The 16716-nt window shown below is 41.8% G+C and overlaps 1 protein-coding gene across 1 annotated transcript in view; it reads right to left on the minus strand.

The window, feature by feature from the left end:
* The window catches only part of LOC127428278 (cadherin-4-like), a 340076-nt gene that overhangs the window by 20725 nt on the left and 302635 nt on the right, over positions 1–16716 (minus strand). The window contains exons 10-11 of the mRNA XM_051676519.1: positions 13590–13775; positions 7702–7955 (exon numbers count right to left, since the gene is read on the minus strand). Of these exons, the coding sequence (XP_051532479.1) occupies positions 7702–7955; positions 13590–13775 (440 nt within the window). The remainder of the gene's footprint in view (positions 1–7701; positions 7956–13589; positions 13776–16716) is intronic.

Genomic DNA, 16716 nt, shown 5'->3' on the forward strand with positions numbered 1-16716 from the left:
TGCCTGGCGAACTGAATCACGTAGCCGAGTTGGACGGTCTGGATCAACCACCGCAATGGATTGGGAAGCGCAAGCCATGCGTCCAAATTCCGTGCGAGGGGGACCAAGGGGACAACGTCGTCGGACGTACCGGCAGGTGGGGCCTTGCGGCAGGGCGGAGCGCGAGGTGCCGCCGAATAGGCCCGCCTGGGAAATGGGGGCAGCAAGGAACCGTGTCTTGTCGGCCTCGCCCATCTCGACCAGGTTGAGCCACAGGTGGTGCTCCTGGACCACTAGTGTGGCCATCGTCCACCTGAGAGACCGTGCCATGACCTTCGTCGCCCGGAGGGCAAGGTCGGTCGCCGAGCGCAGTTCCTGCATCAAATCTGGGGCGGAACTACCCTCGTGCAGTTCTTTCAGTGCCTTGGCTTGGTGGACCTGCAGGTGAGCCATAGCGTGCAGGGCAGAGGCGGCTTGTCCAGCAGCGCTGTAGGCCTTGGCCATCAGGGACAACGTGAGCCTACAGGGCTTGGAGGGGAGCTTAGGGCATCCACGCCAGGTGGCGGCGCTCTGCGGGCATAAGTGCACTGCGAGCGCCTTATCCACCGGGGGAATCGCCGTATAGCCCCTGGCCACCCCGCCATCGAGGGTAGTGAGAGCGGGGGAACTGCGGAGTCGGGGTCGGGCAGTAAAAGGTGCCTCCCACGACTTCGTCAGCTCCTCATGCACCTCCAGGAAGAATGGCACTGGAGCGGGGCGCGGCTGGTTTGAGCGGCGCCGTGAGCCCAGAAACCAATCATCAAGCCGCAAGGGTTCAGGGGAGAGTGGAGGGTTCCACTCTAGCCCGACGCTCGCGGCCGCCCGGGAAAGCATGTCCGTCATTTCGGCATCGGCCTGTAACTGGCCGACCGTCCCAGAAGGGGGAAGCCCAGCTGAGGCTTCTGCGTCTGACTGGACAAGCCCGCTCTCCGATGCTGCGCTCGAGAGCTCATCATCTTTGCGGGCCTCGAACAAGAAGCCAGACTCGCCGTGCGATGAGCCAGCGAACTCATCTGGAAGCCCGATTGGGGCAGACGAGCGTGCTGGGGAATGGGAGGTCCGCGGGGGGATACCCGGTGGAGGCGATCCCATTGAGGTCCTCAAATCGCCCCCAGCGCCAGCCGCGCTGACCTCATACCCGTAGGTAGGAGGACCAAAGCGGGGAGCCACTGGGGTGGCTTGCTTCCTTACGAAAGCAAGCCGCGACCGCAATGTTGCCATGGTCATGTTCTCGCAGTGAGAACATGAACCATTCATAAACGCTGCCTCCGTGTGGGGGTCGCGCCCAGACACGAAAGACAGCGATCATGACCATCCGAAGTTGAGAAAAAACGACCGCAACCAGGAATAACACACGAACGGAAAGGCATCTTTAGAAAGACGCGTCTTTAAAAAGACGTTCCGTGTGTGCGCTCTTTTAGAGAAATATACTCTTTTAGAGGGGAAAAACACTCTTTTAGAAAATATACTCTCTAGTTTTTCTGCCGAAGCGCCCAGGGGCGTTCTCTGCAGTGCACCAGTGCAGAGGAGGGAGAAGCCGCTGAAATGCACCGTCAGATCCAGCAGAGGTGAATGAACAGTGCTATTCAGCTCAATGAGCATGACCGTTCAGCTTCGAAGAGAAAATCTGAATGAGTGGTTGCATACCAGCTCCTTTTATACCCGTATGTTCGGGGGAGTGGCATGCAAATACCACTCGCCAATTTTCATTGGCCTTTTATCAAAGACCAGAGGTGTCTCGGGCTCCCAAGAGTGACCCCTAGTGTCACTACATCGACACCAACATCGAGTGAGTGACAGATAGGGAACTCTGAATTTAAATGCAAGCTTGATTCAGCAGAAAACTAAAAAAAGTGAACCAAGTTGGCAGAAAATTCTAGATTGTAAAAAAGAATAATCCGGAATCAAAATTCTGATTGGATGAGCTGTGTTTGAGGCTGCTGTGAAACAACTATAAATGCACACAGTGTCAACCATAAAGAGCCTACAGGCTAATGCACTATAGAAGTTACTGTTTAAAAACAAACGCTCAGCTCCGGTACTTCCAGGTTCTTTTGGCATTGCAGAAAATAGCTTTAATGGGCATTTTGTTCAAATCAGTAATTATTTGGGCTACTTTAAATTTCCATCAGGATTGTTGGATCCAGAAAAACTTTAACATACATCATGCATTGCCTTTATTGTTATCGTATCTGCTCTATTAGACACAGTTGACCCGCAGTTGGCAGACTGCAACTTTTCAGGAAGGAATTTCACAAATTTGAATGTGGGATATGATGATATTGAAGCCATATATTATTATTTACTCTGTGTGGGTTTAAAATGTAACCAGTAAAGATGCATATCTGATGGTAGTTTTAATTTTTATATGCCACATTGCTGAGGCTTTAGAAGTGTGTTAAGCATGTGAGGATGTGCATTTATCAACCTGTTACATGTCCGACATAATCATACAGGCCTTTTGAAACAAGTTTAAACTTGTTAAAACTAGTTTAAAAATAGTTCAGAAAGCATAATTTATTCACTGTTGTCAAAACTTGTGGTCGAGAAGATGAAAACGATATATAACAATACAGAGTACCATAAACCAAAACAAACTTACACAAGCATAACACGGGCGAGAACTGACAAACATTGAACAAAACTGGAGCGCACGCACGCACACACACACGCACGCACGCACACACCACAACTAATGAGGGGATTGAAGACAGGTGAGGATGATGTGGAACAAATGGAGGCCTGGGGGGAGGCCTCAGAGCTGGGAAAGCATCAGGAGTTTACCTCCTGCCACAGGGCAGAGAAAGGATCAGGAGGCCTGGGAGGTGGCCACAGGGCAGGGACAGAATCAGGAGGCCTGGGAGGAGGCCACAGGGCAGGGACAGAATCAGGAGGCCTGGGAGAATGAGTCATGAGGCAGAGCCAAGGAAGGTGGAGCCATGGAAAGCTCGAGGGACAGAGTCAAAGGAGGTAGAGCCGTAGAAGGTGGATCCAGTGAAGACTCTGGGGCGGAGCCATGGAAGGCAGAGACGGGGAAGGCAGAGTCATGGAAGGTGGAGCCGTGAGAGGCTCGAGGGTTGGAACTGGGGATCCTAGTGCCCGGAGCGTAGTCGGAGGCTCGGAGGACCGAGGCAGAGCTGGGGGATCGGAGGACCCTGGTGAAGCTGAAGGTTGAGCCAGGTGACCAACTGACCAAGGCGGAGCTGGAGGGACCCCGGTGATGCCGACAGGCTGACGGCCCACAGTGGAGACGAGGGGATGCAGAGTGGAGGTGAAGAGGGATCGGAGGGCCAAGGCGGAGTTCAGGGTTCAGAGTGTGAAGGGTAGACAGATCCCCTTGTCTGTGGAGTCACCGGGGCTGATGGTTGAGCCTGTGACTTGAAGGGAACCGGCTGATCAGAGGAGGGAGGAGCCTTGGAAGGTGTCGAGGGGTTGAAGGGAGCCTGCGGAGATGGGGCTGAGGAATTGGATGGCCTTGGCAGAGGAGGAGGGAGTGGGAGGGAACAGCAGAGATGAGGAGACTTGGAAACTAGATGGGATTAGTGGTGACTGGAGACTCATTTATATTTATTCATTTGGCAGATGCTTTTATCCAAAGCGACTTACAAAAGAGGAAAACATAAGCGAATCATCTTAAGGAGACAGTGGTATGAAAAGTGATGCATTACAAAGTTTCACTAGCATCATAATAGTATTCAAAACAGAATAAAGTGCAACAGGAATTTTTTTTTTTTTTTTTAATGACTGGTTAAGTGCTCATGGAAAAGTCGTTTTTAGTCGTTTTTTGAAGACAGAGTGAGTCAGCTTCACGAATGGAGTTGGGAAGGTCATTCCACCAATGTTGTACAATGAAGCTGAAAGTCCGGGAAAGTGTTTTGGTGCCTCTTTGTGTTGGTACAACAAGGCAACATTCCTTAGCTGACCGCAGGCTTCTAGTGGGCGCGTAGCTCTGCATAAATGATTTTAGGTATGCTGGAGCAGACCCTGTGACTGTTCTGTATGCCAGCATTAGAGCCTTGAATTTGATACGTGCATCAACCGACAGCCAGTGGAGAGAGACAAGGAGTGGTGTAACATGTGCTCTCTTTGGTTCATTAAAGACCAGACATGCTGCTGCACTCTGGATCATTTGCATATGCAGGGAGGCATGCAATGAGAGCGTTACAGTAGTCCAGTCTAGTTATGACAAGTGACTGGACAAGCAGTTGTGTGGCATGTTCAGAGAGGAAGGGTCTTATCTTTCTGATATTGTAGAGTGTAAATCTACATGATCTTGCAGTCTTTGAGATGTGGTCTGAAATTTAGTCTGTTGTCGATGGTTACCCCTAGATTCATGGGACAGATTATTTCAAAACCATCAAGTAATTTAGTAGGGACTGGTCTCAGCTCGCTCACAGTGGTGGGAGTATGGGCGGGGCTCCACTCAATGCCCTCAAACTCAACTAGTATGCCCTCTGGGATGGACACTGGTGCCGGCTCTCGCACCTGGTCAGACTCCGCAATGGTCGCTGAGTCTGTGGTGGGCTCTGGCTTTAGGTCTGTTGGGGGCAAGGCTGATGTTTGGTTGGGCTCTGGAATGGGGCTGGCATTGTCCTCAGCAGGGCAGACGGTGAATGGCGAGTCACAGCTTACCAGCACCCACTCCACATATTTAGCGAAGTTCCCTTGAGGACCCTCCCCAGACAACTTGGCCTTAATCACGATGTTGAGTCTGACATAGTAGAAAAGTACATAGGCAATCGTCTGGGTAGTGGGTTAGGTGAGCCAGATCTAAAAACTCAAGAGTATGGTCCTCGAGGGAACGATCCTCCTGTGTGATGAAGAGGAGACGAATTGCTGGCAGATCCATCTTGTTGGGTCAGTTCTTCTGTCACAACTTGTGGTCGAGAAGATGAAGGCAAGGGGCTATTTGCAGGCTTTTTAATGAAGACGATATATAACAATACAGAGTGCCATAAACCAAAACAACAAACTTACACAAGCATAACATGGACAAGAACTGACAAACACTGAACAAAACTGGAGGGTATACAGGTGCTGGTCATATAATTAGAATATCATCAAAAAGTTGATTTATTTCACTAATTCCATTCAAAAAGTGAAACTTATTATATTCATCCATTACACACAGACTGATATATTTCAAATGTTTATTTCTTTTAATTTTGATGATTATAACTGACAACTAAGGAAAATCCCAAATTCAGTATCTCAGATTAGAATATTACTTAAGACCAATACAAAGAAAGGATTTTTAGAAATCTTGGCCAACTGAAAAGTATGAACATGAAAAGTATGAGCATGTACAGCACTCAATACTTAGTTGGGGCTCCTTTTGCCTGAATTACTGCAGCAATGCGGCGTGGCATGGAGTCGATCAGTCTGTGGCACTGCTCAGGTGTTATGAGAGCCCAGGTTGCTCTGATAGTGGCCTTCAGCTCTTCTGCATTGTTGGGTCTGGCATATCGCATCTTCCTCTTCACAATACCCCATAGATTTTCTATGGGGTTAAGGTCAGGCGAGTTTGCTGGCCAGTTAAGAACAGGGATACCATGGTCCTTAAACCAGATACTGGTTGCTTTGGCACTGTGTGCAGGTGCCAAGTCCTGTTGGAAAATGAAATCTGCAACTCCATAAAGTTGGTCAGCAGCAGGAAGCATGAAGTGCTCTAAAACTTCCTGGTATACGGCTGCGTTGACCTTGGACCTCAGAAAACACAGTGGACCAACACCAGCAGATGACATGGCACCCCAAACCATCACTGACTGTGGAAACTTTACACTGGACCTCAAGCAACATGGATTGTGTGCCTCTCCTCTCTTCCTCCAGACTCTGGGGCCCTGATTTCCAAAGGAAATGCAAAATTTACTTTCATCAGAGAACATAACTTTGGACCACTCAGCAGCAGTCCAGTCCTTTTTGTCTTTAGCCCAGGCGAGACGCTTCAGACGCTGTCTGTTGTTCAAGAGTGGCTTGACACAAGGAATGCGACAGCTGAAACCCATGTCTTGCATACGTCTGTGCGTAGTGGTTCTCCCCCACATTTTTGAATGGGTTTTGTTTCACAATCCTCTCCAGGGTGCGGTTATTCCTATTGCTTGTACACTTTTTTCTACCACATCTTTTCCTTCCCTTCGCCTCTCTATTAATGTGCTTGGACACAGAGCTCTGTGAACAGCCAGCCTCTTTTGCAATGACCTTTTGTGTCTTGCCCTCCTTGTGCAACGTGTCAATGGTCGTCTTTTGGACAACTGTCAAGTCAGCAGTCTTCCCCATGATTGTGTAGCATACAGAACTAGACTGAGAGACCATTTAAAGGCCTTTGCAGGTGTTTTGAGTTAATTAGCTGATTAGAGTGTGGCACCAGGTGTCTTCAATATTGAACCTTTTCACAATATTCTAATTTTCTGAGATATTGAATTTGGGATTTTCCTTAGTTGTCAGTTATAATCATCAAAATTAAAAGAAATAAACATTTGAAATATATCAGTCTGTGTGTAATGAATGAATATAATATACAAGTTTCACTTTTTGAATGGAATTAGTGAAATAAATCAACTTTTTGATGATATTCTAATTATATGACCAGCACCTGTATATACACACAACAACTAATGAGGGGACTGAAGACAGGTGAGGATGATGTGGAACAAATGGAGGTGATGAGGGCAGTGCACTGTGGGAAATGGAGTCCAGAGGGAAACTTCAAAATAAGAGTCCAGTGTAAACATGAGGGAGACAGAACGTGACAACTGTAAACTATATATATCACTTTATAATAACTTTTAATAATATTATTAACATAACACACATTCTAACATTATATAATGCTTAAAAATAATTAAAACTGCAGCTCTGTTTAAATTCACATTTGAAAGCTGCTGCTCAAAAGAACCCGGAAGCACGAATGCCTGCAGTGTGACGTCACAATTTAATTTATATTACTTGGAAGGTTTCTTATAATTATTAATAATAAATATAACAGATTATTGAACATTGGTGTGTTTTACTGTACTACTATAGTACATAGTTTTTTGCCTAAAAACGCCCTTAGCCTTTTGTGGCTTATAGATCTTAGTCATGGTAGACAACATATTAAATTTTTTGGTGAATGACAACGATGCTGTGAGGACAGTGTGTTCAATGGATTATACTGTTTAATATCTAATAATTGTTCAGCTAACCAAACATTAAAATAAATTATAAATAAACTTCAGTAAACATGGGTTGTAATATTTAGAACATTGTGATCATTTAAATATTGCAACCCATTAAATGGATTGCTTTTTTGTATAAGGCTGACAAAGCCAGAACTTGGTTTGGTCTTGATATGTGTCACTTAGCTAATGTGTACTTTATTAAAAACATTTACAGCAATCACGGAGTCAGAGTCATTCAAAGACTCTTAACTCTGAAACTTTCATTAAAAAATTACGTAACAGTATTTTAATTAGACTTATATTTAGCTAAGAAATGTCAGGACAAAAATAAGGTTTCAATCATTGAGGTGATGTGTGCCTGTGCACTTGTGTGTGTGTGTGTGTGTGTGTGTGTATTTGAGTGAGTATGAGTGTAAATGGATTGTGGATTGACAGTTACACAGTCAATCAGTCAGATAGACATCTAGACAGCTTTAAACTGACAGACAAAGGTATTTCCTGTCATTTAGACATTTCTCTCTACCTGATAGTCTGTTGGATGAAGCGGTCGGGATCCAGTGCAGCGAAGGTAACGAGGGTGGTTTCAGCAGGAACACCTTCTTCAAAACGGATGATTTTAGGGTTGGATGGGAAGACAGGGGCTTCATTGACATCCAGCACTGTGATAGTAACCCCAGCCGTGGAGGACAGGGAGGAGGGTATGCCACTGGACAGGTGAGCCTGGTTTGAGACCACCACTGTCAGCATGAAGGCTCCATTGCGCTCATAGTCCACAGGCTGCCCGTAAGAACAACACACAACAAACACACATCAGAGGAGAGAGGCAAATATATTGCAGTTGTTATGTTCCTTAAACTTTCAAAGGCAAGAATTGTTACCTTCACCAGCATTTATTTTATGCAGTATGGAGAGAATGCGGCACATTCTCAAACTCTAATGGTCAAGGAACACACAAATAGGGTTAAAAGAATAGTCCACCCAAAAATGATCATTATTTAGAATAAATGGTCATTATTTAGTCACCATAATGTTGTCTCAAACTTGCATGCAGAATACAAAATTAGCATTTCGCATTATTGATTCCCAGGCAATACCAGCTGAAAGTGACTTACATAAAAAAAAATTGTCATAAAATTATCCCATCTGACTTGCGCATAATACTCCAAGTCTTCTGAAGACATACTGTATGATGAACAGACTGAAATTTAAGTTGTTATTTACCATTATTATACCTCATTGCCTCTTGCATGTCTCGACACCAAACATCATGATTTCATGATACAAAAATTGTGAACAATGAGGTTTGCCACATATCATATAAACGTGTTGCCATACTTGATTTGGGCTCTATGTATATGAGTTCAACAAGGATTTTTTTCAACCTCTCCATTTCAACCACCTGCCACCATTCTCATATGTAATGCCTTTTTTCCCCCCAACCCAAACAATTCCAATGGAATAAAGCAAGTCCCTCTCTACATTGTTTATGTTGAATATCCTGTTTCATTTCAGATTACACTGAAACAGCCAGAGGGAGAGTAAATGATGACAGGATTTTAGTTTTTGTGTAAACAGTCCCTTTAACCTTCAAGTCTCCTGTCCTGGTTGCTATAAAGTTAGCAGATACAATCAGAAGATCCTAGGTTATCTCTCTGAACTTTAATTGACCTATTATGGCAAAGAAAAAAATAAAAATAAATAATAATAATAATAATAATAATAATAATAATAATAATATATATATATATATATATATATATATATATATATATATATATATATATATAAAGGTGATTTTTGAACTGGGCCTACAAATAATCACTGACAGAAGCATTTTAATAAAAGACATAGAACTTTTCAACCACTGTCAGGCTTAATGGCATTACAAACTCCAAAAGTAGTTAGTACTTTCTGTTCCTTTGTAGAAGGACAGAAAGTCACTCAGTTTGAGTTGGGAGGAAAAGTGAACCTTAGAGTAAAGGTTAGGAAGAGTTGTGAGACGAGCATGAGAGGATCAGCTGTTCCGTGGGTGGCAGTGTTTACTGTGAGCCATAATGTGTGACAAGAAAAGCCCTGTTACACTTCCGGAGAGGATGGAATCATTTTATTGTGTGTGCCGAGGGTTTATATCACTCTCTCTCACACACATGCCATGTAAATGACCAAACAAACACGTTCACACACAAGCATATCAAATCAAATCACTTTATTGTCACTCAACCATATACACAAGTGCAACAGTGGGTGAAAGTCTTGGGTGCAGTTCTGAGCAACATAGAAGTCATGACAGTGATGAAACATATACCAATCTACAATAAACATCAGATTTACACAACACAATTACAAAACTAATATACACATAATTACACACAACACAATATACAAATAGTATAGAATAACACAATATAGAATACACAGTATACAATAAAAATAATATATATATAAAATATACTGTAGGTTGTATTGTTTTGTACTGACATTCAGGCTGTCGGTTGATAGTCAGTTGCCAGTGTGTTGTTAAGAGAAAATATAATTTATGACAGTCCATTGTGAGATTAATAAAGAGCAGTGCTGATGTATATTGATCGTGAGAGATCAAGATTTCAAAAGTCTGATCGCTTGGGGTAAGAAGCTGTCATGAAGTCGACTGGTGCGGGTCCTGATGCTGCGATACCACCTGCCTGATGGTAGCAGTGAGAGCAGCCCATGGCTCGGGTGGCTGGACTCTTTGATGATTGAGCTTTTTCACACACTGCCTGGTGTAGATGTTCTGGAGTAAGGGAAGCTCACCTCCGATGATGTGTCTGGCATATGCATCCACACATGACTTACACTTCAGTTTAGTTCAGATACTAACTCTTATTCTCTCAGTTAAAGAAAGAGTTTGAGTGAAGGTTCTAAAGGGCAAACAAAAAACCATCTACGGGGTTCAACAATTGTTATTGTTTGATCTCAAAAATTTTTTTTTGGCAAAATGAAAATACAACAATAAGCCAAACAAAAATTGAGAAGCTAAATTCAGGTTAATATTTCATTATACCTCCCATATTAAAATGTATAAATATACATAATTGAATTATTAAAGAGGCCCTATTATGCTTTTTGGGATTTTACCTTTCCTTTAGTGTGGAATATAGCTGTTTGTGCTTGTAAAAGGTCTGCAAAGTTACAAAGCACAACGTCCACACAAAAGGGAGTTATACTCTCCCATAGACAACACTGCTCAAGAACTACAAGAAACGGCTGGTTTGTAGTCCAGCCATTTCTTCCGTAAAGTATCTACGTAACTATATAACACATTTGCATATTGCCCACCTAAGGGCTACTTTGGCCCGCCCTCAAACAAACATAGTTACTGTATAGCCGAGGCCAGGATGAGTTAGGTTAGTGTTGTCGCCATGTCAAGAAGATGCTGTTTTCTTCACTGCGAAAGCAAAACCTCTTTGTTTGGACTTCTAAAGGCAGACGAATTGAAGAATCAGTGGTTATTTTTACCACTATTCCTCAGCAGTACAACCACAACCAGTGCCGGATTTTCAAGACGGTTACTTCTAAAAGATGGTGCAGTTCCCACTTTGTTGGGACAATCTGGCGCTTCAGGATCACAACCTGTAAGTATGCTTGATTATTTGTGGTTTTATCTGCTACTGAGAGTTCAAATGCAGAGTTTTGTGTTGTAGCTATGGTGTACACCCAGTGCATTGTTGTAGGCCTCTGCTAACCTGCTAGCTAATTATTGTGTTAAAATAGTTTTGCTAATCAGCTGCAGGCCCACTTTTACCTACATTAGAACTGTGTAGAATTATGAAGATTGTTTGTCTTTTCATACTATCATGAATAGTGATCAAGTGTGGAGATAGATTTATTTTTACAAACAGTCATTTTACATCTGCAATCCACGGTAGTGCTTGGCTAACTTGCTATGTAATATTATTGTTTTGGTAAGGGTTTACTATTCAGCTCTGGGCCGGCTTTCACCTAAAACTGTGTAACAAAATGGTTGATCTCAAGAGTCTTATATAATTATATAATTACAAGCTGTAATGTTACGGCTGCTATCCACGGTAGTCCACGGCTAACCTGCTCGCTAACCGGGAGTAAGCCTCTGTTCTCCATTCATAGCTCTGGTGAAAAAAGTTCGGCTACATCCATTCCAGCAAAAGATGACTAATTTAGATGCATTACGTGTCTTCTATTTGAAGCTTTGTTAGGTTCACAATAATCAACAGTGTAGAAAGTTACTAAATTAAAACTTACCACTGTGAAACATCCTGATCAAGTTGTGCTTGCGAATGTGGTTCGGGTTGATCAGCTTGTTCTTCCAAACTTGCATTATTTCATTCATTATCAGACTCGGGCTAGAGCTGGTATGGCAAAAACCGATGCCACTGTTACCATAGTTATAGTAGTGTTTACAGCTGCTCAGCTGAAACTCGGTTATGGTAAGGGGCGTTACATTTCCGACACACGCTCTACACCAGGGGTCGGCAACCTATGGCACGCGGAGGGGTAATCACTGGCATGCCAGCAACGGTGAGAGAGGAATAGACTATTTTATTTACATAAATTCCGCACCTGCATTCCAATCTTCATCTTGATGTAATCCTTCCTCATGATCACGCAGTGTGTTTTCATGAGCTGAATGGAAGGTTAAACACAAAGTTAAAATGTGACGAGACTGCAGTATACTCATCAGACTAGTGCAGCTCGTGCAAGCCATTTGCACATCACGAGCAGGTCACGCTTCACTTTCTGTTAATCACTTTCTGAGTAAATGCGCCCGCTTTGCTTCAGTCAGGCTGTGTGGATGACAGCTTACATTCCGTGTTTCATTTGTTTCTTTTTGCTTTCAGAACAACAGGTAATGCAATAAGAAAAACCCCACAATTAATCCTTGAGATTTCAAACCCAGCATACAGGTACACCCTCCTTAAACCATGGACATTCAAAATTACATTAAACGATTAAAAGAGAAAACATAAACCCACATGGTGGGGTTCAAAAATCTGAGTCTATTCAAAATATAAATTAAACCTGGAAATAAAGTTTTAGGATTTTGCAGGTGCGAATAACTGAAATAAAGCGAGTCTCGTCACACTTTAATACTGTTTAGCCTTCCATTCATCTGATGAAAACACGCTGCGTGATCATGAGAATGGATTAGGCTACATCAAGATGTAGATTGGAATGCAGGTGCGAAAAACATCATATAAATAAAATAGCCTGCTCCTCTCTCGCTATTGCTTGCGTGCTAGTGATTAAATGATTACAGTGACATAATATAAGAAATATTTATGATTCCACACAATTTCATGATCAGTCATCAAATAAGCAAATTTGTGACATTACCTTTGTTAACTCATAACACAAAAGGACAGGTTTTCTTTCATTAAAGCATTTTAGATGCTCTGAAAATTCACATGCAGGATCATGATTATATCATAATTATATCATCGGGTTTTGCACAAAATTTTCACTCAAACTGTTTAATATAATTTGTAATGAAAAATAAATGATTAAATTAGAAACATGCAAAATAGAAACATTTTTACAAGGGGAAAATCATATACATTTGCATGTTTTTTGCACAGCCATTGACCAGGAAAATAAAAAATGGCACTCCATGTCAAAAAGGTTGCCGACCCCTGCTCTACACGGCTGACCAGTCACAACAGACTAGGCCAGCTAACCAGTCAGAGCAGACTGGGCTTTTCGGAAAGGGGGGCTTTAAAGAGACAGGACTTAAATCAGAGCGTTTCAGCCAGAGTATGAAAAGAGGGGAAAAGAAATGTACAGTATGAGAAAAATTATGTGTTTTTGGAACATTAAAGCATGTAAACCTATTCTAGTAGACCCCCAAAATAAAATTATGAACCTGCAAATTAGCATAATATGGGCTCTTTATTATAAAATTCAAATGTAATGTAAATGAGTCTGCACATCAATAAGGATAATTTTTTTGGCTTTGCCCATTTCTAAGCATAGGCAAACTAGGCAGTCACCTTTGGTGCCATCAGCTGGGGGTGCGGGGGTGGGACAGGAGGGGTGTGGCAACTTGTAATCTGCCCCCGACCGACGAGATTGCCAATGATGAGATCGCTGTCACTATCCTTGTTTTTCTCATCATATTTCCGTCAACAGTATGTTTGAATTAATCTAATTTAATTATCGTCATGATGCATCTTTTTGTCTCATATTTGTTATCGTTGATGAAATCAATAATAATAAAAAAAAAAATTGTCAGTAATTTTGTCGACAAAATTAACACTGTATGCATTTTATTAGAGGCCAGGCCTACAATGCAACACTCAAATTGATTCATTATGTAACAGTGGGTCTCTGCTCTGTCTCATCAAGAGGTCCATGACCTGAAAAAGTTGTATGACAATGTAACCAAGTAGACAAACCCACCTTAACTACCATGACCCTGCCGTCATTGGTGATCTCATCAGTGCGTATGGCGAAATGACCCATTGGATCTCCTCCCACAATCCTATAAACAGCATTCCAGTTGGGTGTGTGAGGCTGATCCTTGTCCCTCACTGTCAAATTAGCCACCACCACGCCCACAGCATTTTCCAGGACCTCCCCTAGAAACTGAGAGGAAGAGAAGAAGACACACAAATGAAGTAAGCAGGTCATTTTCTAGTATGCAAGAAAATGAGAAACACAGTGGCCTCAAGAAGTATTTGGGGGGTTTGTTAGGTTTGTTAGTATTTGGGGTTTGATAAGTTTTCAATAAAATATAAATATAAAATAAAGACAAAAGTATTTTGACACACTCTAGTTGTCACATATGTCCATAGTTTATATGATGAGCTACATTTGTGGTTACTCTGTTAGGGCATCTGTGTGAACTTGAGGAAATCTGCTTTCATACATCCACTAAAAATCACATTGAGACCAGTCAGTTAAAAGTAATTTCAAAAATGCAAAAATGAAGTTAGCTCTGAGAAAAGGTCAAGCTACGAAAAGGTCAAGCTACACTCAAAAAATAAATATATTTCACTTTTGTCAGTTTAACTGAATCCTCCCTTGCTCACTTGTAGTGTTTAATGTTTTGTTGTATTGAGATTTATAAGAGTTTATTTTATGTTGGTGTTTTGGGGTTACCATCATGGTGAAGAGTGAAGCTTATGCTTAGCTTGAGGACAGGTAGATGCTGAGAAGGCTCTATATTGCTTTACTCATTGAGTAGTTGCTATTCTAATAATAGCATAGTGTTAGCATTAGCATGCTAGCATTCACTGTACTAACTAGTCAATCAGTGACTCATTTGAGTTAATCCAACATATCTAATATAGTTGGGTTTACTCAATTCAATTAGGTTGCCTCTACTTAATAAGTTTAAGTTTTTAATGGTATTTAAGATTACATGGTAGTTTTTTTTCAAGAAAGCTAATTTTAAACATGTGGAGCCACTGTCCAAGACTGAACAAAGCCTTTACTTGTTTGCAAATTTGTTCCATTTAGTTTAATATTTATCATGCAATGACATTAAAAAAAATTGTAAGTGCACAAATACTATTTGGGGACAATGACAGTTCCCCTGGAGGAACCTAGGGATAAGTGGTTCGCTCAAAGGCACAATGGTAATGACTCATGGGCATTCAGCGCAGCTGCATCCTTCTTGTTACCAGCCCTGAGCTTTAACCACTACAACAGCGGTACTCAATTAAAGTTCCAAGAGGTCCGGTCTTTACATTTCCTTCCCAGCAAAGGTCCGGACAATATCTTACATGGTGTCAGTAGTGAGTATAGAAAAAAATGTAAAAGTTTGAATGGACCATTTTTATATTTTTCTTAAAGTGAAAATCTACCAACAACAAACAATGCACATCACAATAGTAAAGCTTAAAAATACTGTTAGCTAAAGTTAAAGGAATAGTTCACCCAAAAATGAAAATTTGCTGATAATTTACTCATCCTCAGGCCATCCAAGATGTATCTGAGTTTCTTTCTTCATCAAAACATAATTTAAGATTTTTAGGATTTCATTTCAGGCCTCCTCCTTTAAACAATGCAAGTGAATGTACTCCATTTTTTTACGGTCCAAAATGCATATTTAGGGTGCATCAAAATAATCCACACGACTCCAGTCGACAAATAAAGTTCTTCTGAACCCAAACAATTGATTATTTTTAGAAACAAAACAATATTTATATACTTTTTAACTACAAATGTTCGCTTCCATACATCTCTGTGAAGCGCTCGTGAGAGGGATGACGTAAGCTCGTTGGTAAGTTCACGCATCACGTGGAGGAGGAGGCAGGAAGCACGTCATTGTTTACAAGAGAAACTTGCACAGACCATAGACCAAGTGCCGTTCACAAACCAAAACAGTCCAAAACCATTTCAAAACAATATAAAATAAAATAAAATCATTTCCAATTAATAATAATAATAATAATAAAAACATTACTGCAGTAAATAACCATCCTTTATTTCGTAGCAATGCCGTTGCGTTATCTACTTGTGCTTTTTCTTTAGCAGAAATATATAGGCTATATGACTCTCAGGAATTCAAGCCACACGATTTGTAGTTAGTGAAACCAAGTGTGAGACCATTTTCTGAGATTCACAGGATTTACACAGTTAGATCAATGGTACAGGTGATATCACACAAAAGAGAAGTTTCACAAACTGATGAAGAGGTAAAACAACAGGTAAGCACGAAACAGATATCAACAAAGATCAAGAACAAATACAGACAGGTAAATAAACACTGCGAGTCCTTTGTGTGAGACTTGACAATGAAGTGGCGTGAAGGTGAGTTATTTATGCAGGCAGTGATGAGCGAGTGAATTGAGTGCAGGTGTGGTGAATTAGAAATTGAGTGATGAGGAACGGAGTGCTGAGGGAGGCGTGACAATTACAACGTTTTCACACATACCTGAGTTTGCTGGAAAAACAGCACGGGCACAACCGATGAATTCAGATATCGACCCTTTGTTTCTTTCGATGGTCTGAAATCCTCAGGGGTAAAATGTTCACTGCACACCCTCCAATATTTGAGAGAATGTAGGGGTGTACTGATATCCAGGTTTAGCGCGATAAGCCTGAGCTTCAATCGCTCATGATCATGTATAGGCAATCGATGAAAAGTTTATATTGCATTTTCTATGGGGTTTCTGAAGGTTACACACGCCAAACGACCATTTTGAACAGTACACTTATACAAATACAAATCTACAGCAAACTTTTGTACAGCACTCCTACTCTTGTAAACAATGACGCGCTTCCTGCCTCCTCCTCCACGAAATGCGTGAGCTTACCAACGAGCTTACGTCATCCCTCTTATGAGTGCGCGTCATAGAGATGTACGGAAGCGAACATTTGTAGTTAAAAAGTATATAAATATTGTTTCTAAAAATAATCAATCATTTGGGTTCAGAAGAACTTTATTTGTCGACTGGAGTCGTGTGGATTATTTTGATGCACCCTAAATATGCATTTTGGACACTCAAAAAATGGAGTACATTCACTTGGATTGTTTAAAGGAGAAGGCCTGAAATGAAACCCTAAAAATCTTAAATTC

This window comes from Myxocyprinus asiaticus, chromosome 37, assembly GCF_019703515.2.
Source record: "Myxocyprinus asiaticus isolate MX2 ecotype Aquarium Trade chromosome 37, UBuf_Myxa_2, whole genome shotgun sequence".
Classification (NCBI taxonomy): domain Eukaryota; kingdom Metazoa; phylum Chordata; class Actinopteri; order Cypriniformes; family Catostomidae; genus Myxocyprinus; species Myxocyprinus asiaticus.